This window comes from Lissotriton vulgaris, chromosome 7 (genome assembly GCF_964263255.1).
Source record: "Lissotriton vulgaris chromosome 7, aLisVul1.2, whole genome shotgun sequence".
Classification (NCBI taxonomy): domain Eukaryota; kingdom Metazoa; phylum Chordata; class Amphibia; order Caudata; family Salamandridae; genus Lissotriton; species Lissotriton vulgaris.
Genome location: NC_141695.1, coordinates 275,657,940 through 275,683,738, shown reverse-complemented (window position 1 = coordinate 275,683,738; position 25,799 = coordinate 275,657,940). Strand labels below are relative to the sequence as shown.

The following is a 25,799-nucleotide window of genomic DNA, read 5'->3' as shown; positions in this document are numbered from 1 at the left end:
AGTGCCACCGCCATATGTTCGTATCTCGGCTAACCCTGGGGGGAGGACTCCGCTACGCCCACAGAGTGGGCGTAGTGCTTCCTACTCCGCCCTTTACGAAGTAGGCGTAGCCGGTAGCACTACGCCCACTCCGTGGGCGTCGCAGAGTTGGCCGCCACCCGCCTCCCTCTCGCCTTCCCCATCTACTTTATTTGTGTCACCAGAGCATTAATAAAGTAAATAAAACGCACTTACCTTGTCCGCAGGTCCGGGGCTCCTTCTTCTAATCGCACGCCGCATCTTGGATCTCAATGTGCATTGAGATCCAAGACGGCGGCGCGCGATTAGATGAGGGAGCCCCGGACCCGCGGACAAGGTAAGTGCGTTTTATTTATGTTATGTTAATTTATTTCTTCTATAGCGCTCGGCTACTCCTAGGAGCATCCCGGCGCTTTACTTTATTAATGCTCTGGTGACAAAAATAAAGTAGTAGGAGAAGGCGGGAGGGAGGCACGTAGTGGGGCTAAGCGGAGTGCGGAGGTGAGCGTAGTTTCTCGCCCACTTCGCGAAGCTCCGCGAAGCCACACTACGCCGGCTACGCCCAGGCTTAATCTCGGCATAAACCATCAAAGCACAGTTCAACAGGTACAATGTCTCTCAGCCTCAGTACGCAGCTTCCAAGATGTATACCAGAACAGTTCCTTTCCCCACCCAAAACAGACTTTTTCATAAATTTAATGGCTACTGCACTCGCATGCTTGGTGCCTAAAAATATATGGATTGGAATAATCTCACCCACAACCCAGTCCGCCTGCTCTCTTGTTTGAGCACTGGATTTCTGTGCATGCTTCTCATCCAGGATCAAGGTCGATGTTCATTGTAATTCCGGACTCAGAGTCCGGGCAGAGTAATCCTTCCAAATGCGTAGTCGCCTCGAGGAGCTTGACCACCATACTGCTTGGCGCCTTCAGTTCTGTTCCTCCAGTTGGCTGCAGTTTCTCTCTCCGTCCGTCTGGCTGCTGGGGTCTCTCCGACGTTCTTTAGTCCGTACCTTCAAGGCTTTTTGTAGATCCTTCGGGTCTGTGAAGATATGGGAATGGCCCTGCCGGTTGATTCTTAGCTTTGCAGGGTATAGCATGGCATAATCAAGCCCGAGGTCACGAAGCTGCTTCTTGTATTGGGCAAAATGTCTGCGTTGTTCTTACACCTTTGCAGTAAAGTCCGGATATAAGGAGATTTCAGAGCCTTCAAATTGTAGGGTCTTCTTTTCTCGGGCGATCCGCAGGGCCGCATCCCTATCCCTGTAATTTAAGAGTTTGGCGATGATAGGCCTCGGGGGGCCCTGGGCACGGGCGAGGGCCCAGTGATCGGTGTGCCCTCTCTACGATGAACATTGGGGAGAAGGCGTCTTCACCCAGCAGTGTAGTTAGGAGTTTTTCGACAAAGAATTAAATTTTTCCGGTTTGTATCATCTCCGAAACTCCAGTAATTCGTATGTTAGATCATCTCGAGCGGGCCTCCAAATCTTCCGACTTGTCTTGTATTACTTGCAGAAGCTTGCCGATTTGTTTACGGTCCTTGTCCAGTTCCGTTTGGGCTTCCTCTACTTCTGTTAGGCGCTGATCAGACATGTCGAGGCACTCCGCATGTTTGTCCACACGTTCTGACATTCGGTTTATTCAGTAAGTTAGGGCATCAATCTTAGTGCCTATGGACGCCATACTGTCTTGAAGGCCCTTCTCCATCGATACCAGTAAAGCCTTAATGTCCGTGTAGAACGTGCCTTCTGCGCCTCGAGTCGGGGGTGCAGGTCCCGGCTCCTGGGCCTCGGGGGTCTTAGTGCCGCGGTTGTCAAAGAGGAGTTTACTTTGGGTCTTATCTCCTTTACCCATTTTGAAGTCTGGCCCCGCAAAGCTGTTAGAGCAATCAACTCGAGGCTACAAAGGCCACACGCACCGGGCAATTGGAGGATCACCACTCTCACTGCTCGTCACCAGCAGTATTCGGCTAAGTCTCGGGGCAGGTGGACTGCTGCTGGCCTCCCGAGATCAGAGAGCGGCCCAACCTCCCCCAGGCGTCGGGCTCTTGAGTAGGTGTCTCCTCCGAACCCTCAGAGCAACGCAGAGATTAGAGCTTACACCGGGCCACAAGAAGACCCAGCCGTGGTGAGGCTTCACTCCCTGCAGGCACATGGGCCTGATAGATTGCCTTGCCTCCACTGGTGAGGATACCTCCGTTCGGGCGTGCAGGGCCGCTCCCGCTCCCGAGGCGCCCAGAGTCCTCAATGCAGAAGGGCGCAGATTGACCAGCAGTGCGAGGGTAGCCCCAAGGATCGCCCCAGTCTGTTTCCTAGCACTCAGGGGGGCCAGCGGCCATTATGGTGCTCCGCAAGCGTGCGCCACAGAGACCCCCCACTCACCTCGGTGAAGACCCCCTTAGAGCGCTTGTGTCGAGCCCCCTGATGAGGTTGAGCTGCAAGGGCGTCAGAAACGTTTCTCAGCTTCCCTCGTTGCAGTTCTTCTGGCCTATATCCCGGGTTGCAATGGGGGTCTAGCGTCCACCAGGCAGGTGCCTCACTGCACGGCTGCACGTTAGATCACGTCCGCCGGCGTGCTCCCAAATCAACGCCGCGGATCTGCGGCCCAGTGCACCGCTAGCCTCGTCCCTGTTGCCGACGGCTCTGTGCAGTCCCTATGTCCTCAATTTCGCCTGCACTGACCGCCGGAGTTGTGCGGGTGTTGAGCAGTGCGGTTCTGGTCCTGAAGGCTCCGCCGAGGAAGGATTAGTGAAGGCTATTTCTGGTGATGGCGCGGAGCTTAGGAATCAAGCGTCCGCCATCTGCGCTGGCAAGCTCCGCCCCCGACACCTTTGCACAATTGATGACACTGTTTCCCAAAACTGCCTTTGTATATTCTAATATATGCCAAAGGCAGAAATGGAACTGGTCCAACCACTATTGTCAATGGATTGAAAAAGCTAGAAAACATGTGAATAAATCTGTTTCTGCCTTTCTCCGAGACTATCGAATGGGTTCCATTTACAACAACAATCTGCGTTACAATATGCATGACATCAATAGGAGAGACGGTGTACCTTTTACAGATGAGTGGAACAGAGTCTTCCCCATTAACTTAAGACTCTGCATCGGTACTTACTTGTAGGTACTAAAATCTCCCAATAAACATAACAGCTCTTTTTAGAGCCACACAACACATAAACAAATACATTTCATAAATATCTAAAATTATTTTTACTTTTCTTGCTTAGGTACTCTTACAGGACAACTTCCAATATTCCAGCTGTACGTCATCCATACGTGCTTGGTACGCATACGATAAATCTACCATGAAGAAAAATAGCCTTTATCACTAATTTTCTATAATTCCCGAGGACCCCATCGCCCGGGGCTCAAATCTAACGTTGCGGACTGTGGGAACAGCCGCAATGCCTCCACGATCCCAGCCGGCTCCCCACTTCCTGCAGAATCCGGCATTGCTATTCCTCACAGAGAGCAGCTTACATGCTTCCATTCTAATTTCAAACATGATTTCAACAGTTTGTAATACATTTTATAAAGTAATATAGTACTGCACGCTAAAGCAGAAAAGTCAGCACAATTATGATAGAATACAAAATAGAAAAAATATATATACTTCTACACTCAACAAACTCGTAACCAGAGTACACAGTTTAATTTAAAAAACACCCTACCACAACTAGTTTTTCAAACGCATTGTACAATAAAATGTGTCACAAAATAGGTTACATACATGGTGACTCTATAATGCCACATAGAAAAAAGAAGGCCACTCTTATGCTACCAGGAAAAACACAACAAAAGTACGAGGACCAAACTTCCATTGTAGTGATTTCTTAGTTGCAGGTCTAGTTGTCAGATCGACACACACACTCCTTCATGGCTGGTATACACCCACTGAAAAAAACATATATAACAACGGGTCAAGAAACAGAGTAAAGCTATCTGAAAAACTATGTGCTGTTGATAGGATACAATCTGTGAATCCAAAGTATTCATGGTGAAAAATGTGTTCCCATCAGATACCCGTCCTGTACCGCCCTACATCATTTGGGATCCTTCACCCGAAGGAAGTGGAACCAATTCCACTGTGGATTAGGTAGATTGTAGCCTAATCGTATTAAAGGATACAGTGATGTATTAATGAAAACTATATGTTGGTATCAGGGGGTAAAAATAACTAGCAGTGTAAAAAATGCTATGTGTAGCATGTGAATAGGTGAATTAATATTGGGTTGTAGGAGTGGAAAAAATGAATTTTAATAGGATCCTACCCACACCCAAGGTTAAAAAACAGTGCAAAGTAGTGTTTACAAATAGCTACTTAGGTGTAATCCAGGTAGACATGTTTCTGCAGAGTAATAGGCTCACAAGATACCTGTCTGCTTCATCAGGACCTTAACAAAAATGTGCTACTGCTGATAAATGTGTTTTAAGTGATTAAACTCATATCACCTGAGATCGCCAGTCGAGATGATCCAGATGGTCACCAAAAGATGGACGAACAAACATACACAAAGAGATGCACCGAGTTAATGACGATAGCTTCAAACACAAGGAAAATCTCTCGTGATGGTACATGTTTGCCAATCAATGTTGGTCACTGATTGCTTACTAGTCAACCTGAAAATAAGGCGGAAATGACCTTGTAAAGAAAAGGTTAAAGAAAATCCTTGTATTCACTCACCCACGATCTGGGGAATGAACTCTCCACCTCACCCGGCTACAGCTCAGGTACAAATGGAGCACCGCTCTATTAAATGCAAAGGAGAAAAACACTAATGAAAGAGGAAGAGCTCTCTGGAGCTTTTATACTAGACACGCGCTTTCCCCAACCTGTTTAAGTTGCAGCAGTCTTGCGCTACAGCACTGTATAGGGAAGGTCAATGATGTTGGAGTTCTATTTTATGCATTTTAGTGATGCTGCTAAGTTTAGAACTTTGATGAAGATATATGCGCTAGATCAAGTTCTAGTGCAAAAGGAGTAGAGCATCGTCCAAAGTACCCGTGTGTGTTTATCGGGTGTCTGAACTACAAACAGAGAACAAGAGCGCTCTAGAAAACACATGGATCTCATTCCTTAACTTGCAACCCATATGCGATAAAAGATCGCTTAAGCCCGCTTCGTTGGTCCTTCGTTCCCCAAACGCTTACCTGTCCGTCGGTACTCCTCGCCTCCGTCTAGGCTGTCAGTGGGAGGTACCTGGACGGACAGGAAGCGATTATTTGAACTCTTTTTCGTGGACCGACGGGACAGTCACGTGACAGACTATGTCGAATGCGCCAGAACGACCCGGCTGCTGGGAAATGTAGTTCGCCTGCTGGAGTCATGACGCACTCGATCGCATGCGCCAGATCTGTTGGGTCTGATGGGCAATATAGTACGCTAGAGGGTTATTATGGCCTCAAAAATAGATATAAAAGAGACACTTTCAGTCAAAAGTTCCTAGTTGTCTTTGAAAAAATATTTATCGATAATTTAGCGGTTAATTTTGAAATGGTACCCAACAAGCCGAATGGTATGTAATGAATCTTACCGCTAGCGAATGAAAGTGTTATTTTATTATCGGTATATTATACTAGCCTCCAGGTTAGACTCAGTCAATATTTGAGAAATGGTAAAGCTTTATCTCAGTACATCAAATCAATGGATCTCATGAAACGACACTCAAAAATAGCTTTTAGCGAGCACAGTTCTTTTTATGTGTATATGTTATTTGTATTATTTGTAAACTACCATTAACATTAAATTATTGAATGCGCAACAGTGATCACAGCAGTTGATGGAATATGTAAGATGCATACTGATCGTTTACAGCATTTCAACACAAGAATCCCGGATATACACCATCATGTATAATGAACAATTTACCAGGAACCTACAGCGACATCCATGGGATGTCCTCATTCAGACCTGTTCTGTCAGTTTGTAATTTGAACACCCATCTTTGTTCCCTGTTGTGTAAGAAGGTGCTTATGTCTGCGATATGTTTGGGAATTACTGGTTGTTCTAGCACTGTCCAGTGCAGATCGGTCGGAGCATGTTGGGCCTCTAAGAAATGTTTAGTCATTCGCGTCGCCTGCTTATTGCAACGTATAGAGCTCTTGTGCTCTGAGATCCTGGTGGTCATGCCCACATATTTCTTATCACAAGGACAACTGATTAAATAGATGAGGTTGGAACTATTACAGTTCGTAAACCTGCGTTGTTCCCATGGATGTTCTGTACCAATGTTGATCTTGGTGGATTTACAGGTTTGGGGGCATGCTGCACACTGTCCACAAGGATGGTGTCCGGTTACAGCGGGCATCTCCCACAGAGTACCTCTCATTTTTGGAATTTCCATCCTTGGTCTTGTATGGACCAATTTGTCCTTTAAGTTTTGTCCCCTTTTGAAGGCAAAAAGGGGGACGGGCAGTTTTTCTTTTCCCGTGTTAAGAATGCCCCAGTGTTTTTTAATGATGCTAGTGATTTGGTTTGATAGTGTACCAAATGTCGTAACACAAGTCATTCGCTCTGTCTTTTCTTTGGGAGGCGTTATTTCTAGTAGGCTGGCTCTGTTATTGTTCGCTGCTCGTTTTTTGGATCGGTATACCAGTTGTTTTGGATAATCTTTATCCAAGAGATCTCGTGTTAAGTTCTTTGCATGTGTCTCAAAGGAAACTTTGTTTGTACAGTTCCTCTGTATACGCAAAAATTGCCCGTAGGGCAGATTATCCCGAAGGGACTTGGGGTGGCAACTATGGTAATTTAGCAAAGAGTTTCGGGCCATGGGTTTCTGATAGAGCTCTGACATAAGGCCATCGGGTGTACCAATGATCATTAGATCTAAGAAAGCCAATCGGCATGTGTTATATTCCATGGTGAATTTTAGATAGCGGTTCTTCTGATTTAGCCACTCATGGAATTCCTTGAGTTGGATTTCATCCCCACGCCACACCACGAAGATGTCATCGATGTAGCGTTTCCACGCTCGCAGACACCCAAGATGGGGGTTGGTGTCTGCGAGCACGTGCTGCTGTTCAAATTGGTGCACGTACAGATTAGCGAGACTAGGGGCAAAAACGCTGCCCATACTAGTCCCGCTAATCTGTAAATAAAGGGAGTCTTCATAGGCAAAGAAATTCTCTGTCATAGCCAGTGTTGCCAATGTCATAATGAGTCTAACAGGGGTTATGGAGTTCAAATCTCGTGATAGTATTAACTCTTCTATCACTTGTAGTGTCTCCGTTTGGGGTATAGATGTATATCGGCTCTCGACATCGAACGACACCAACAGATCAGTGTTGATGTCGTATTCAATGTCGGGTAGCAGTCTTAGGACATCTTTGGTGTCCTTCAAATAGGAGGGCATTTCTTGCACCATTGGTTGGAGAAACACATCAACAAAGGTCGACAAAGGTTCCAAAAGCGAACCTATCCCAGATATTATGGGGCGGCCCGGTGGAGGGCGTTGGACCTTGTGTATTTTTGGTAATTGGTAAAAATACGGGGTGACAGGGTTGGATACTTGGAGATATTGACCCTCTTTGGGAGTAAGCCAGCCTTCCGCTAGTGCTTCTTCAACGATATGAGCTATGATATTGGTTAATCTAGCTGTCGGGTCTTCTTTAAGTTTTCTATACGACCGATCATCGTTTAGTTGGCGTAAGCAATCATTGCGGTACGTTTCCACATCGAGGATGACCACCCCTCCCCCCTTGTCTGCTGATTTTATCACAATGAGGGGATTCTCAGTTAGATCCTTAATGGCATTTTGTTCATCTCTGGTCAAATTAGAAAACGTCCTCTGCCTGACAGTGAAGAGTTCCCGTATGTCATGGTTGACAGCTTCTTCAAAGGTAAGTACCTTTGGAGGTTGGCCTAGTGTGGTTGGGTTAAAAGTCGAAGGTTTCTTCAATCCAGTGTTGTCTTGGGCGCTACATTGCGCCATTTCAGTGGTTTTATTCGCAAACAAAAAATGAAGCCTGATCTTCCGGTAGAGTTTGCTTAATTCAATTTGGGCCTGGAATGGATCCGTGCGATTCGTTGAGACGAACCCAAGGCCTTTATTCAATACTTGCTCCTGGGTCTCTGTTAATTGTTGCGAGCTCAAGTTGATGACTAAACTGGTCCTGCTGCGGTTGATGGTTGATCCTGTGGAATCTTCTTCCCACTCCTCAGATCCATGGTCTGAGGTGGTATGTTCCAGCAGACCTGTCCTTGTCTGGGAGTTCTTTGGCGGCCCCGGCTTCTCCTGCCCCCCCCCTAAAAAAGACTGTTGGTTGTAGTCTCCATAGAATGGGGGCGGACCATATGGGTTCATCATTGGCGGAAAGGGGGGTTGTCCCCACGGTGAGGGTTGCCACCAAGGTAGAAATTGTGGTTGGGGGAAGGCTTGATTGCACCCTCTCCACCCTCTCCTGTTCCCACCTCTACCTTGCTGTTTAAAGGATGACTGGCTGGTATTTGATCCGTCAGAATCACTAGAGACTCCATCGGAGCTAGAGCTCCCATAGTTGGACCCGCCTTTGTATCCAGCTTTTTGGTTGGTGGGACAAAAAGTATCGCTGGTGTACGGATACACCTTCTCCATCGCAAATTTGGCAAGATCTTTTTTAAACTTTTCTAATTTAGTGAAGAGTATCGAATCTCTGAACTCCTTACTAGACTTGTTGCCATCATCTTGATGTTTAGTGAATATTTTGCTAGATGAGATCGTTGCCTTGATCTGACCCTCTAAGACCTGAATCTCTACCATTATCTTGTCTGCTGTCCTTTTCGCTGTTTTTAAAATAAGACATAACCAATCGCGTGTGCACTTCCACGCTATAAGCGACCAGTCATGTAGGAAAACCTTGTCGTCTAAAAATAGACGAGGGACGTTCCCCACAATGAGGCCGCTTGGTGCACAGTTATTTCTCAAGTAGTCGGCCATGACAATTCCATGCACGCTCACTCTCGCATGGTTCTTTTTGAGAATGAGTACTTTGGCCCAACCATCTTCAGAACTAGTAGAAGTGGCTGGTAATGGAGTAAACATTTCGAGCATGCTAGGATTATCCGAAAGAAGTGTCTGAATTTCATCTTCATCAAAGGCTAGGCCTAGGTTTGTGGCCATGGTTCTTACAGTGTGTGTCTAGAACTATACTCCTCAAGCTCCTCTACTCAAACAATATTTATCTCCCAAAACACACTTGAGTCGGAAAAATAATTAAACGCCCGCAGTCAGCTGACTACACTAGAACATTGATACAATAAGGAGGGCGTATGGGGGAAATATTTATTGACCTTGCATTGTTATGATCCCTACACGCAATGAAAAAACCATATATAACAATGGGTCAAGAAACAGAGTAAAGCTATCTGAAAAACTATGTGCTGTTGATAGGATACAATCTGTGAATCCAAAGTATTCATGGTGAAAAATGTGTTCCCATCAGATACCCGTCCTGTACCGCCCTACATCATTTGGGATCCTTCACCCGAAGGAAGTGGAACCAATTCCACTGTGGATTAGGTAGATTGTAGCCTAATCATATTAAAGGATACAGTGATGTATTAATGAAAACTATATGTTGGTATCAGGGGGTAAAAATAAAAAGCAGTGTAAAAAGTGCTATGTGTAGCATGTGAATAGGTGAATTAATATTGGGTTGTAGGAGTGGAAAAAATGAATTTTAATAGGATCCTACCCACACCCAAGGTTAAAAAACAGTGCAAAGTAGTGTTTACAAATAACTACTTAGGTGTAATCCAGGTCGACATGTTTCTGCAGAGTAATAGGCTCACAAGATACCTGTCTGCTTCATCAGGACCTTAACAAAAATGTGCTACTGCTGATAAATGTGTTTTAAGTGATTAAACTCATATCACCTGAGATCGCCAGTCGAGATGATCCAGATGGTCACCAAAAGATGGACGAACAAACATACACAAAGAGATGCACAGAGTTAATGAGGATAGCTTCAAACACAAGGAAAATCTCTCGTGATGGTACATGTTTGCCAATCAATGTTGGTCACTGATTGCTTACTAGTCAACCTGAAAATAAGGCGGAAATGACCTTGTAAAGAAAAGGTTAAAGAAAATCCTTGTATTCACTCACCCACGATCTGGAGAATGAACTCTCCACCTCACCCGGCTACAGCTCAGGTACAAATGGAGCACCGCTCTATTAAATGCAAAGGAGAAAAACACTAATGAAAGAGGAAGAGCTCTCTGGAGCTTTTATACTAGACACGCCCTTTCCTCAACCTGTTTAAGTTGCAGCAGTCTTGCGCTACAGCACGGTATAGGGAAGGTCAATGATGTTGGAGTTCTATTTTATGCATTTTAGTGATGCTGCTAAGTTTAGAACTTTGATGAAGATATATGCGCTACATCAAGTTCTAGTGCAAAAGGAGTAGAGCATCGTCCAAAGTACCCGTGTGTGTTTATCGGGTGTCTGAACTACAAACAGAGAACAAGAGCGCTCTAGAAAACACATGGATCTCATTCCTTAACTTGCAACCCATATGCGATAAAAGATCGCTTAAGCCCGCTTCGTTGGTCCTTCGTTCCCCAAACGCTTACCTGTCCGTCGGTACTCCTCGCCTCCGTCTAGGCTGTCAGTGGGAGGTACCTGGACGGACAGGAAGCGATTATTTGAACTCTTTTTCGTGGACCGACGGGACAGTCACGTGACAGACTCTGTCGCATGCGCCAGAACTACCCGGCTGCTGGGAAATGTAGTTCGCCTGCTGGAGTCATGACGCACTCGATCGCATGCGCCAGATCTGTTGGGTCTGATGGGCAATGTAGTACGCTAGAGGGGTATTATGGCCTCAAAAATAGATATAAAAGAGACACTTTCAGTCAAAAGTTCCTAGTTGTCTTTGAAAAAATATTTATCGATAATTTAGCGGTTAATTTTGAAATGGTACCCAACAAGCCGAATGGTATGCAATGAATCTTACCGCTTGCGAATGAAAGTGTTATTTTATTCTCGGTATATTATACTAGCCTCCAGGTTAGACTCAGTCAATATTTGAGAAATGGTAAAGCTTTACCTCAGTACATCAAATCAATGGATCTCATGAAACGACACTCAAAAATAGCTTTTAGCGAGCACAGTTCTTTTTATGTGTATATGTTATTTGTATTATTTGTAAACTACCATTAACATTAAATTATTGAATGCGCAACAGTGATCACAGCAGTTGATGGAATATGTAAGATGCATACTGATCGTTTACAGCATTTCAACACAAGAATCCCGGATATACACCATCATGTATAATGAACAATTTACCAGGAACCTACAGCGACATCCATGGGATGTCCTCATTCAGACCTGTTCTGTCAGTTTGTAATTTGAACACCCATCTTTGTTCCATTTTGTTTAAGAAGGTGCTTATGTCTGCGATATGTTTGGGAATTACTGGTTGTTCTAGCACTGTCCAGTGCAGATCGGTCGGAGCATGTTGGGCCTCTAAGAAATGTTTAGTCATTCGCGTCACCTGCTTATTGCAACGTATAGAGCTCTTGCGCTCTGAGATCCTGGTCTTTATTTTCCTGGTGGTCATGCCCACATATTTCTTATCACAAGGACAACTGATTAAATAGATGAGGTTGGAACTATTACAGTTCGTAAACCTGCGTTGTTCCCATGGATGTTCTGTACCAATGTTGATCTTGGTGGATTTACAGGTTTGGGGGCATGCTGCACACTGTCCACAAGGATGGTGTCCGGTTACAGCGGGCATCTCCCACAGAGTACCTCTCATTCTTACTGTGTGTGTCTATAACTATACTCCTCAAGCTCCTCTACTCAAACAAGATTTATCTCCCAAAACACACTTGAGTCGGAAAAATAATTAAACGCCCGCAGTCAGCTGTCTACACTAGAACATTGATACAATAAGGAGGGCGTATGGGGGAAATATTTATTGACCTTGCATTGTTATGATACCTACACGCAATGAAAAAACCATATATAACAACGGGTCAAGAAACAGAGTAAAGCTATCTGAAAAACTATGTGCTGTTGATAGGATACAATCTGTGAATCCAAAGTATTCATGGTGAAAAATGTGTTCACACATTTTTCACCATGAATACTTTGGATTCATTTTTCACCATGAATACTTTGGATTCACAGATTGTATCCTATCAACAGCACATAGTTTTTCAGATAGCTTTACTCTGTTTCTTGACCCGTTGTTATATATGTTTTTTTCATTGCGTGTAGGGATCATAACAATGCAAGGTCAATAAATATTTCCCCCATATGCCCTCCTTATTGTATCAATGGTATACACCCACACCACACCCATTCAGCGCATCCGTCACTACACACTTGAACCTATCTATAAAAAGATGGAGCGCACGTGTTGTACGCCATTTTAGAGTTGTTCTCAAAGCACCGAACAAAATGCCCACTACCATGAGTGGCCTCTTTGGTCACCGAGTTAGTGGTGCCCGAAGAACTGAGTGGGTGAAGAACCTGCGATGATGATGGTGATGGAGGCACGTCAGGTTCTTGTGTTAACCTGGGCTGCTATAGGAATTCACAAGGGCATACTACCAAGCCCATTATCGCTGCTTTATTGGCAGCTTCCTGCCGATAAAAGTGGCGATAACAGCCGCAGCCTGTAGAGGGAGTACCGGCCAGGCGGTGATGTGGGGAGGGGGAGGGGCTGGGTGGGGGGTAGTAATCTATTAAATACGGAATTTAAGAGGTAAGTAAACATAAAAATAAATAAAACGAATTTCGTTGCTTGCACTGCATCGCATTTGGTGATGCGGTGCGCGCAACAAAATTTGTTTTATTTATTATTATGCTTACTTACCTGTTAAAGTCCGTATTCGATACATTACAACCCCCCACCCTGACCCTCCCCCTCCCCACGTCACCGCCCGGCCGGTACTCCCACTACCTGCCGCGGCTGGAGCTGCAACAGTCTAACTAAGGAATATTAATAACCCACATTAAAATTCACTTTTGACAGTAGTTACGCAACTCAGTTTACGATGACTAATCAAAATGTACTTTTGTTTCCTTTACCAAACATCCTTCAGAAGCAACCACGGCCTATCGAGCAACAGCAATGTAATTGTCTGCAACGTATTGAATATACTTTGACGTACAGAAGCAGAGTTCAAGTCGAGTGGTGAACTCCGGTGGTCGCACTGTTTATACAAGGTAAGCACAGCAGCCTACATATACAATGCCTTCATAGCAATGCATTAGAAATAAATCTGGCATAACGGCATATTTACAATGCCGCTATGCCACTTTTGCGTCAGTAATGCAGTAGGCACTTCCATATAGACACCACTTGAACACGGCACTATAACAAGTGAAATGTTACAGGTACACTGCACTAATAAAACTATAGTGTTACCTTATTTGCGACAAAATTATCGCCACTTTATCGGCAGGAAAGTGCCGCTAAAGTGACAATAATGGGTTTGATCATATGCTCTATGGAATTCCAATCGAAGCTCATGTTATATGTGAAGGACATCTAACATGAGCTACGATTGGAATTCCATAGAGCATATTATCAATCCCATTATCGCCACTTTAGCGGCACTTTCCTGCCGATAAAGTGGCGATAATTTTATCGCCCAGGGTTTATAACATGGCCAGAGTGCGTAGTGTACAGCAGCTTCTCTGTGAAATCTATATTTACCTCTGAGCAGTGACAACAGATAGGTTATAACAGTCTGACAAACAGATTCACATCCTTACTATGCCACTTTTAAATCACTTTTAACATGGGTAAAGTGATGCAAGGAGCTTGTAAATCTGCATCTGACTTTTCAAGAAAAAATCTCAACTCCAGACTCTGTGACACAGTTTTTATGTTGTTTTCTCTCTTTTTCTCTCTCTCACTCTCTGTGACATCATTTCTCTTTCTCCCTTAAACTTATAGACACTGCTGTCTGCTTGGACGTGTAGAAGAATTGTTCAAAAGAAGTTGAGAATTCAACTGGCCGAAGTGTTTGGCCGCAGTGTTTATACAACGGTAAGCACAGAGGCCTAGATCTACGAAGCCTTCATAGCAATGCATTAGAAATAAGTCGGCATAACGGGCGTCAGTAATGCAGTAGGCACTTCCATATAGACACCACTTAAACACGGCACTATAACAAGTGAAATGTACCAGGTACACTGCACTCGTAAAACTTTAGTGTTACCTTTATTCATGAAAGGAGAGAGGGCCATATTATCAAGGCTGAAAAAGGGGGTGGTGATGGACAGAGTATCTGAATTAAGCAGAACACTCCTACCCAGTTAACAGATCAGGGCTTGATCCATCACCGTTTTTTAGCTCACTGCACCATCCCAGCTCAGAACCTGGCTACATGCAAATTAGTCTGTCCCTGGCCCAGTGCATCATGGGAACAGGGCAGACCAAACTACCAAGCCAATTCTTTTACTGGAAAGGAAACAAGCTTCCGGGGACCGGTTTCTGGCATTACAGCCGTCTTCGGCCTGGCTTGCTTGAATCCTGATGGTGCAGTGAGCAAGGGACTCACATCTGAGCATACCCTTCCACGCTTATGGTGGACAAAATGATTCAGAAAAAGAGGTGGTGATGGATAGAGTATCTGAATTAAGCAGAACACTCCTACCCAGTCAACAGATCAGGGCTTGATCCATCACCGTTTTTTAGCTCACTGCACCATCCCAGCTCAGAACCTGGCTACATGCAAATTAGTCTGTCCCTGGCCCAGTGCATCATGGGAACAGGGCGGACCAAACTACCAAGCCAATTCTTTTACTGGAAAGGAAACAAGCTTCCGGGGACCGGTTTCTGGCATTACAGCCGTCTTCGGCCCGGCTTGCTTGAATCCTGATGGTGCAGTGAGCAAGGGACTCACATCTGAGCATACCCTTCCACGCTTATGGTGGACAAAACCCCGATCTTTGGACTGGGTAAGAGTGGTCTGCTTAATTCAGACACTCTGTTAATCACCACCCCCTTTTCTGACTTGTTTTTGGCCACTATAGGTGCGGCAGGGTATACTCAGACATGAGTCCCTTGCTCACTGCACCATCAGGATTCAAGCAAGCCGGGCCGACGACGGCTGAAATGCCAGAAACCGGTCCCCGGAAGCTTGTCTCCTTTCCAGTGAAGTATTGGCTTGGTAGTCTGGTCTGCCCTGTTCCCATGATGCACTGGGCCAGAGACAGACTAATTTGCATGTAGCCAGGTTCTGAGCTGGGATGGGGCAGTGAGCTAAAAAACGGTGATGGATCAAGCCCTGATCTTTGGACTGGGTAAGAGTGGTCTGCTTAATTCAGACACTCTGTTCATCACCACCCCCCTTTCTGAATTGTTTTTGGCCACTATAGGTGTGGCAGGGTATACTCAGACAAGAGTCCCTTGCTCACTGCACCATCAGGATTCAAGCAAGCCGGGCCGACGACGGCTGAAATGCCAGAAACCGGTCCCCGGAAGCTTGTCTCCTTTCCAGTGAAGAATTGGCTTGGTAGTCTGGTCTGCCCTGTTCCCATGATGCACTGGACCAGGGACAGACTAATTTGCATGTAGCCAGGTTCTGAGCTGGGATGGTGCAGTGAGCTAAAAAACGGTGATGGATCAAGCCATGATCTTTGGACTGGGTAAGAGTGGTCTGCTTAATTCATACACTCTGTTCATCACCACCACCTTTTCCGAATTGTTTTTGGCCGCTATAGGTGTGGCAGGGTATACTCAGACATGAGTCCCTTGCTCACTGCACCATCAGGATTCAAGCAAGCCGGGCCAACGACGGCTGAAATGCCAGAAACCGGTCCCCGGAAGCTTGTCTCCTTTCCAGTGAAGAATTGGCTTGGTAGTCTGGTCTGCCCTGTTCCCATGATGCACTGGGCCAGGGACAGACTAATTTGCATGTAGCCAGGTTCTGAGCTGGGATGGTGCAGTGAGCTAAAAAACGGTGATGGATCAAGCCCTGATCATTGGACTGGGTAAGAGTGGTCTGCTTAATTCAGACACTCTGTTCATCACCACTCCCTTTTCTGAATTGTTTTTGGCCACTATAGGTGTGGCAGGGTATACTCAGACATGAGTCCCTTGCTCACTGCACCATCAGGATTCAAGCAAGCCGGGCCGACGACGGCTGAAATGCCAGAAACCGGTCCCCGGAAGCTTGTCTCCTTTCCAGTGAAGAATTGGCTTGGTAGTCTGGTCTGCCCTGTTCCCAAGATGCACTGGGCCAGGGACAGACTAATTTGCATGTAGCCAGGTTCTGAGCTGGGATGGTGCAGTGAGCTAAAAAACAGTGATGAATCAAGCCCTGATCTTTGGACTGGGTAAGAGTGGTCTGCTTAAGTCAGACACTCTGTTCATCACCACCCCCTTTTCTGAATTGTTATATTATCAAGCCTGGGTGACAAAATTATTGCCACTTTATCAGCAGGACAGTGCAGCTAAAGTTGCGATAATGGGTTTCATAATATGCTCTATGGAACTCCAATCGAAGATCATGTTAGTTGAGAAGGACATCTAACATGAGCTTCGATTGGAATTCCATAGGCGATAATTTTTTTGCCCAGGCTTGATAATATGCCCCAGAGTGGGTAGTGTACAGCAGCTTCTCTGTAAAATCAGATACGTTACAACAGTCTGACAAACAGATTCACAACCTTACTATGCCACTTTTGAGTCACTTTTAACATGGGTAAAGTGATGCAAGGAGCTTGTAAATCTGCGTCTGACTTTTCAAGAAAAAATCTCAACTCCAAACTCTGTGACACAGTTTTTATGTTGTTTTCTCTCTTTTCTCTCTCTCACTCTCTGTGACATCATTTCACTTTCTCCCTTAAACTTATAGGCACTGCTGTCTGCTTGGACGTCTAGAAGAATTGTTCAAAAGAAGTTGTGAATTCAACTGGCCTAAGTGTTTGGCCGCAGTGTTTATACAACGGTAAGCACAGAGGCCTAGATCTACGAAGCCTTCATAGCAATGCATTAGAAATAAGTCGGCATAACGGGCGTCAGTAATGCAGTAGGCACTTCCATATAGACACCACTTAAACACGGCACTATAACAAGTGAAATGTACCAGGTACACTGCACTCGTAAAACTTTAGTGTTACCTTCATTCATGAAAGGAGAGAGGGCCATATTATCAAGCCTGAAAAAGGGGGTGGTGATGGACAGAGTATCTGAATTAAGCAGAACACTCCTACCCAGTCAACAGATCAGGGCTTGATCCATCACCGTTTTTTAGCTCACTGCACCATCCCAGCTCAGAACCTGGCTACATGCAAATTAGTCTGTCCCTGGCCCAGTGCATCATGGGAACAGGGCAGACCAAACTACCAAGCCAATTCTTTTACTGGAAAGGAAACAAGCTTCCGGGGACCGGTTTCTGGCATTACAGCCGTCTTCGGCCCGGCTTGCTTGAATCCTGATGGTGCAGTGAGCAAGGGACTCACATCTGAGCATACCCTTCCACGCTTATGGTGGACAAAATAATTCAGAAAAAGGGGGTGGTGATGGACAGAGTATCTGAATTAGGCAGAACACTCCTACCCAGTCACCGTTTTTTAGCTCACTGCACCATCCCAGCTCAGAACCTGGCTACATGCAAATTAGTCTGTCCCTGGCCCAGTGCATCATGGGAACAGGGCGGACCAAACTACGAAGCCGATTCTTTTACTGGAAAGGAAACAAGCTTCCGGGGACCGGTTTCTGGCATTACAGCCGTCTTCGGCCTGGCTTGCTTGAATCCTGATGGTGCAGTGAGCAAGGGACTCACATCTGAGCATACCCTTCCACGCTTATGGTGGACAAAATAATTCAGAAAAAGGGGGTGGTGATGGACAGAGTATCTGAATTAAGCAGAACACTCCTACCCAGTCACCGTTTTTTAGCTCACTGCACCATCCCAGCTCAGAACCTGGCTACATGCAAATTAGTCTGTCCCTGGCCCAGTGCATCATGGGAACAGGGCGGACCAAACTACCAAGCCAATTCTTTTACTGGAAAGGAAACAAGCTTCCGGGGACCGGTTTCTGGCATTACAGCCGTCTTCGGCCTGGCTTGCTTGAATCCTGATGGTGCAGTGAGCAAGGGACTCACATCTGAGCATACCCTTCCACGCTTATGGTGGACAAAACCCTGATCTTTGGACTGGGTAAGAGTGGTCTGCTTAATTCAGACACTCTGTTCATCACCACCCCCTTTTCTGACTTGTTTTTGGCCACTATAGGTGCGGCAGGGTATACTCAGACATGAGTCCCTTGCTCACTGCACCATCAGGATTCAGGCAAGCCGGGGCGACGACGGCTGAAATGCCAGAAACCGGTCCCCGGAAGCTTGTCTGTCTTTCCAGTGAAGAATTGGCTTGGTAGTCTGGTCTGCCCTGTTCCCATGATGCACTGGGCCAGGGACAGACTAATTTGCATGTAGCCAGGTTCTGAGCTGGGAGGGTGCAGTGAGCTAAAAAACGGTGATGGATCAAGCCCTCATCTTTGGACTGGGTAAGAGTGGTCTGCTTAATACAGACACTCTGTTCATCACTGCTCCCTTTTCTGAATTGTTTTTGGCCACTATAGGTGTGGCAGGGTATACTCAGACATGAGTCCCTTGCTCACTGCACCATCAGGATTCAAGCAAGCCGGGCTGACGACGGCTGAAATGCCAGAATCCGGTCCCCGGATGCTTGTCTCCTTTCCAGTGAAGAATTGGCTTGGTAGTCTGGTCTGCCCTGTTCCCAAGATGCACTGGGCCAGGGGCAGACTAATTTGCATGTAGCCAGGTTCTGAGCTGGGATGGTGCAGTGAGCTAAAAAACGGTGATGAATCAAGCCCTGATCTTTGGACTGGGTAAGAGTGGTCTGCTTAATTCAGACACTCTATACATCACCACCCCCTTTTCGGAATTGTTATATTATCAAGCCTGGGCGACAAAATTATTGCCACTTTATCAGCAGGAAAGTGCCGCTAAAGTTGCGATAATGGGTTTCATAATATGCTCTATGGAACTCCAATCGAAGATCATGTTAGATGAGAAGGACATCTAACATGAGCTTCGATTGGAATTCCATAGGCGATAATTTTGTTGCCCAGGCTTGATAATATGCCCCAGAGTGGGTAGTGTACAGCAGCTTCTCTGTAAAATCAGATACGTTACAACAGTCTGACAAACAGATTCACAACCTTACTATGCCACTTTTGAGTCACTTTTAACATGGGTAAAGTGATGCAAGGAGCTTGTAAATCTGCGTCTGACTTTTCAAGAAAAAATCTCAACTCCAGACTCTGCGACACAGTTTTTATGTTGTTTTCCATCTTTTTCTCTCTCTCACTCTCTGTGACATCATTTCTCTTTCCCCCTTAAACTTATAGACACTGCTGTCTGCTTGGACGTGTAGAAGAATTGTTCAAAAGAAGTTGTGAATTCAACTGGCCTAAGTGTTTGGCCGCAGTGTTTATACAACGGTAAGCACAGAGCCTAGATCTACGAAGCCTTCATAGCAATGCATTAGAAATAAGTCGGCATAACGGGCGTCAGTAATGCAGTAGGCACTTCCATATAGACACCACTTAAACACAGCACTATAACAAGTGAAATGTACCAGGTACACTGCACTCGTAAAACTTTATTGTTACCTTTATTCATGAAAGGAGAGAGGGCCATATTATCAAGCCTGAAAAAGGGGGTGGTGATGGACAGAGTATCTGAATTAAGCAGAACACTCCTACCCAGTCAACAGATCAGGGCTTGATCCATCACCGTTTTTTAGCTCACTGCACCATCCCAGCTCAGAACCTGGCTACATGCAAATTAGTCTGTCCCTGGCCCAGTGCATCATGGGAACAGGGCAGACCAAACTACCAAGCCAATTCTTTTACTGGAAAGGAAACAAGCTTCCGGGGACCGGTTTCTGGCATTACAGCCGTCTTCGGCCCGGCTTGCTTGAATCCTGATGGTGCAGTGAGCAAGGGACTCACATCTGAGCATACCCTTCCACACTTATGGTGGACAAAATGATTCAGAAAAAGGGGGTGGTGATGGACAGAGTATCTGAATTAAGCTGAACACTCCTACCCAGTCAACAGATCAGGGCTTGATCCATCACCGTTTTTTAGCTCACTGCACCATCCCAGCTCAGAACCTGGCTACATGCAAATTAGTCTGTCCCTGGCCCAGTGCATCATGGGAACAGGGCGGACCAAACTACCCTTCAGCGCGATTGCATAGTAACACACACATGGTCGCTGGAACTAGTTGAAGCTCAAATTCAGTGACGCATTCTTCAGCCCAAAAACAATCGTGAGGGTTGTCGAGGCTGGACAGGTGTGCTTTCTTCCCAAATCTACAGACGAAAATCAGCTGTGATGCTGGATAGAGGCCTTTGCATCCTTGACTTTCACGAGCGTAATCCCTTTGCTGTTCCTGTGACCAGGAGGGTCTGTCTCTTCATCTACTGCTCTGATTGGTCTCAGACCTTTTATACACACAAGAGGCATGTGAACTCACATGGAAGACCCCCCCCACTTAAAAAAATCGCAAATTTGCGAATTTGCAGATACGCGAATTCGCAAAATCTGCAAATTTGCTAATCGCGAATTCGAAAAATTCGCCCATACCTACTTTGAGGCTCATAGTTTATGGAACCTCTCTTTTGCTCTGGCATTCCTGTGCAGCAGAACTCTCTCCTCCCAGGATGGCTCCTCACCCCAGGTGCCACTTATCAAAGCAGCCTGGCTAATCCACTTCACTGGTAGGCTGAATTTTGGCTTACAAACAAGAACGTTGTTTAACTTCTTGCTGGTACATTTTAGGATAAATTCAACTATAGAATATTTTAGGATTTATCAGTACCATTCTCCTAAATCCTTGAATGATATTTCTGTATTTCCTAGCAGAAGTTAATAATTAATAACTTCTTGCCATGTTATCCTATGTGGCTGGGAATCTACAATGGAAAAACTGTCCTGGGTAATTTCCCCAAAACCAGGGCTTATAAAACTGCATTTATAAGGGCCCTGCCTATAGTTCTGTATACCCCACCCACTGGAACACCTAGGGGAGACTTTAGAGGTGCTGGGTATGAATACATATTGCATTTAATCACTCCACAGTGCTCCTAGCATAAAAGGTAATTTTGGGAAGAACTTTACTGGTACGAGGGATGTGAAATGTTCAATTTCTGTATCTCCAGGGCATATACAACATCTTTTATAATGGTACCTCTTATAAATACGTGAACTTCCCCATCACTGGGGCACCCGGGCAGATCCTGGGAATACCTAATATGCCAACATACTGTAGGTTATCAGTTTTTAAGTGCTCCAAACACTAAAGTTTTGGCACAATTTACTATTTAAAAGCAGTCCTGCAGCACAGGGTTGCTTTTAAAGAGGCAATAATCTTGAGCAAATACCAGCATGTTAGCAGGGGACACTCGGTTTAGTGTGCCCCTTTAAGGGTTATGTCTAAAGTGTGTAAGAGGTTCAGTAAAATTATCACAAATTCACACATTGCAAAAGGAGTAATTTCCACACATTTCTATATTGAAATCTCCAAATCACAACAATAATAACTACTTCCGGTGGTTATTTAGGGTTTGATTCAAAGCGTCCTCTATCCCGTCCACGAAATTTGTTTCTGCAGAATCATAATAATAAGGAGTAAACCTGTTAGAGTGAAGGATGAGGAGGTTCAACTGGTGGCTTACTGTTGTATCGTTTGCTATACCCGACCGAGTGACCTTACTATTACTGTAGAGTAATAAACCCAGAGATCATGAAGGGAAAAAAAAGGCCAATGGTAGTGCTCGAATGATGGAATTTCACTAAGTGAATGTAGCAGAGACCTGACTAAGCATGGTCTGTCAAAATTGATGATTATACAGTTTCCCTGTGAGCTCTTAGGTTGTGGTCCAACACAACTAAGCTTCCACTGTGTTTGATTCTCAAAATGGAAATAGATCGTGCCTAGGCAGTAGTACTGCTTCTGGTGGCAAGGGCTGTACTGATTGGAACTGAATAATCATAACATGGTGGCTGTTTTTTGTTTTCAAACTAATGTTAGCACTTAAACTCGCATTGGTACAAGACACATTTAACTACCAAAATGGAGGTTAGTGTTAAAGAAAATTCCAGGGAACTGGCGTTGAAGGACCGCTCAAGCATCTACTGCCTCTTTGATGTCACTAAAGTTTCTCATGAGCAGAGAATGCAGACTGGACACATGTTGTGTCAATGGTGCACTTGTACTTGGTGCAATATGGCCATCTGTGTTCGTTTACATCCCCTCCACTTTTCCATGGTGTCAACAGTCAGATGCCAATTATTGCCTCGAAGCATTTGTACAAATGATAGTGTAATTATGAGCAGGGTTTTGTCTGTTCTCTCCTTCTCTGATGTCCTCATCTTTTTGATTAACATACACTTATTATAAAAGGCAGGCTGCTTACAATAAGAGCTCATTATATGTTTAGAGTTCATGTGCACTCACCCATAACCAGGAGGAGAAAAAAAGACTTTATTTTCATCATGATGAAATTCTATTGCTTTGGTGGCTTGCAGAATCTAAAGGAAACAAAACCATTCATTGTTCAACTATTTCAATACTGAGCGAGACTGGTCTAGTCTAGACAATCTAAGTACAAAAATGACATGCCAATCGCGTTTACAAACTGGTAACTCATTTATATTATTTTTTCACTTCCGGAAACTTACTCAGGAAAGCACAACCTTAATCATTGAAGTTAAGTAATTCCTGAATTCTGCTTTCATTTGTTAGATTGATATAGGAAACTTATCAAAGGATCTCTGCTTCCAGCTATGGATATTGAGCGTTTCTTTTTTTTTTTACACCGTCCAGCTCTGTAAAGTGCACATCTTTATGGTGGCACCTTGAATGAAGTTCATTTCTACCACACAGAGAATGCAAATATTAACATTCTTCAAATAATGTAAAAATTACTTTTCTCAATGTGTATTTTGATGATAAGCAATATTCCTGCTTTACCTTCTGCCCTAAGTAGCAACATGTCCAGCCATGTTGTTACTCTTTTATGCAGGACTGATTGGCGTTCATGTCATTTGTTTGCAGCTTGTGAGTAGTGCATGCAAGACAGCCAGGTACTGTCAACATATACCCCAAACTGATCTAATCTACTGCCCAGATAATGAGACCGTATGCCCCGGATAGGCTTATCTGGCCTAGTTTCGCAGTCATGTGGTCAGGATGTATGATGCACGGTAGACAGTCTGCACCCTTAAGCTGCAAACCTTGTGAAGTGTATGTGAGAATACTGAGATACAGGCGCTTTATACCAGCGAGAGTATATGGCGTAGAACCACGAATTTGTGGTAATTTGCAGTTTTCCTATACCAAGGAATGTCTATCACGTGTTAAGGTTTTCTTTTCAATAATGTAACCAGTCTAGGTTTAGTCATAATTCGGCTAGGTACATTTATTTTGCTTACTAACACACACCTTCACTCACTCACACATCCAGTCGCTCACTCATTCACTTACTCACTCAATGCTTTCTTCACTTTCTTTAGCCAACCCTTCAGTAGGTTCCATCTGTTTCCAGTAGTGTTAGGATGGCCATAATGCCACTTTCAAACCATGGGTGAGCAATAATACATTAATTTTGGAATGAATGTGGGAATTTCATCAATTCGAAATTCCACAAGTTCAAAATATTCCTCAATTTTACCTCTGTAAACATTTTATGGGTGTCTTTCCTGAAAATTCAAAAGGTTCTGCTGGATCGGAGGATAAGAGAACCTCCCTCACAGGTTGTCCTGAATCCCTAAGATGCAAACTACCTCCTGGTGCACTGTTATACACTTACACAGAAAGAGAGGAATTATTGTTGCAGAGTGCAATGAAGTACACATTATGTGTTCATACACTGTAATACAATTAAATATGTGTTATTATTTATTTTGTTGGCCTTAATGACAATTGGCACAGTTGCTCAAGAATAAAAACCTCTGAGTAGTAGTGAGTAAATCTACTCTGTTAAGCAGTTTTATCAAATTAAAATAATGAATCAGTGGATACAACTTACCTCAGCTGTCTTTGTTTTTTCCAGGAGTATTACTGCCTGCCACCTGTTTCTGTCAAATTTATATATCCAATGACAATGTTTTTTTTTAATCGATTTTCATATTGAAGATCACTTGACATGCTTATGTCAGGACTGGCATTGCCAAAAATCACATTCTGCTGTGGAACGCAGAAGAATGAGCAAATATTGTGACTTATGATAAGCAAACACAAATACGAAGGTACATACAAGGATGCACACATTGTGTAACTTATTATTAGCAAGGACGCTCACATGTTGTGTTTCATGATTAGCAAAATGCAAGACCGGTTTTGTAGCCAGAGAAGGTGGCTTGATTCCTGTCCTATATATATTTTGATAAAGTTAGTTTAATACAACTATTTGCCTCATTGTCAATTCAAATGTTGCATGACTGAGGTGTCCTTTGCATCGTTTTTGTACTGATTTAGAAGAGGTAGTCTAGTAGGCAAACCTTTAACTGTGGAATTGGGAGACCAAAGTTACCGTATGCTCTACATCCAATTTTCTTTTTCTCCCATTACAGGAGCCTCTTTTGATACACTTACAAAAATTAGCAAAAACCTACAAAAAGACTGAGGGCTTTATTTATGACATCATGCGTGAGTTTTGCGCTACTGTTGCGTCACTTTTTGTGACGCAACGGTAGCGTAAAACATGCCCTCTGTTGCATTCTATTTACAAAGTGATGCATCTAAGCAGATGCGTCATTTTGTAAACCCCTGCTTTACAATATACCTTTGTCAGGTATAATATATGCAGGGGGGCGTTCCCACGCAAGTAAGCCTCGTATGAGATCTATGAGATTTCCCTGCGTCACTTCTAGGACGCCATTGCATCAATATCTTACGCCTGCCTCACAGCAGGCGTGAGACTGAAGCAGACCCTTTCACATGGGGCATGCCCCATGTGAAAGGGCACATTGCTGGGGTTGTGTCACTTTTGTGACACACTCCAGCAATGCGTCATTTTTGCGCCTACAGATACATCAGAAATACTAACGTATCTGTAACTCCTTGCGACATGATGCGTCATACTGTAAATATGACTCATCCAGCATGTCACAAGAAGGATGCAATTAAAAGTGACGCCTCGCTGTTTTCACACAGTGATGTGTCACTTTTAATAAATGAGACCCTGAAAGTATCATGTTTAATTGTGTTGGTTGACTGGGGTGCACTCCTTAGCCAAACAGCAACTACAATTATAGTCAGGATAAGTGGCAGGTGGGGCATATGTTAATCTGTGCTCACCCTCTGATAGCTAGGCACAGATCAGTCAGGCTTAACTTCGAGGCAAATTGTAAAGTAATTGCGCTAAACTTCAAACAACAAAACTGTGAATACACCGCACAACAAGATTCCACTCAGAGTTATCAAAATATAACAATGTAATAACAAAAACATGACCAAAATGACAAAGATCCAATAAGTAGAACTTGAGATATACATTTGTAAAGAATAATCTGTAAAATAGCACTTAGAAGCAATAAGTGCTTACTCAGGATATCTGGTTGTGCCGTCCCGGGACAAACAAAAGAGAAGTGCACGTGCTGCTACCTAGTTAATTATCCTAGTTTTTTCAAAACATCTGAAATCAAACCAATGTTTTTGGATTGAGAAGTATCGTATTTTTATTTTTACTTTAGTCAAATATTCTATATTCAGCTTTTTTTGAAACAATTAGATTTTTTGCGTAATTTATATTTTGAAGACCTTATGTACAACATACAAGAAAAACAAT

The 25,799-nt window shown here is 44.3% G+C and overlaps 1 protein-coding gene across 1 annotated transcript in view; it reads right to left on the bottom strand.

Moving 5' to 3' along the window:
* The window catches only part of LOC147701386 (mucin-2-like), a 184,816-nt gene extending 162,275 nt beyond the window's left edge, over positions 1-22,541 (bottom strand). Inside the window, exon 1 of the mRNA XM_086928640.1 lies at positions 22,466-22,541. Within this exon, the coding sequence (XP_086784766.1) occupies positions 22,466-22,505 (40 nt within the window). The 5' untranslated portion in view covers positions 22,506-22,541. The remainder of the gene's footprint in view (positions 1-22,465) is intronic.
* Between the last annotated feature and the right edge of the window lie 3,258 nt (positions 22,542-25,799).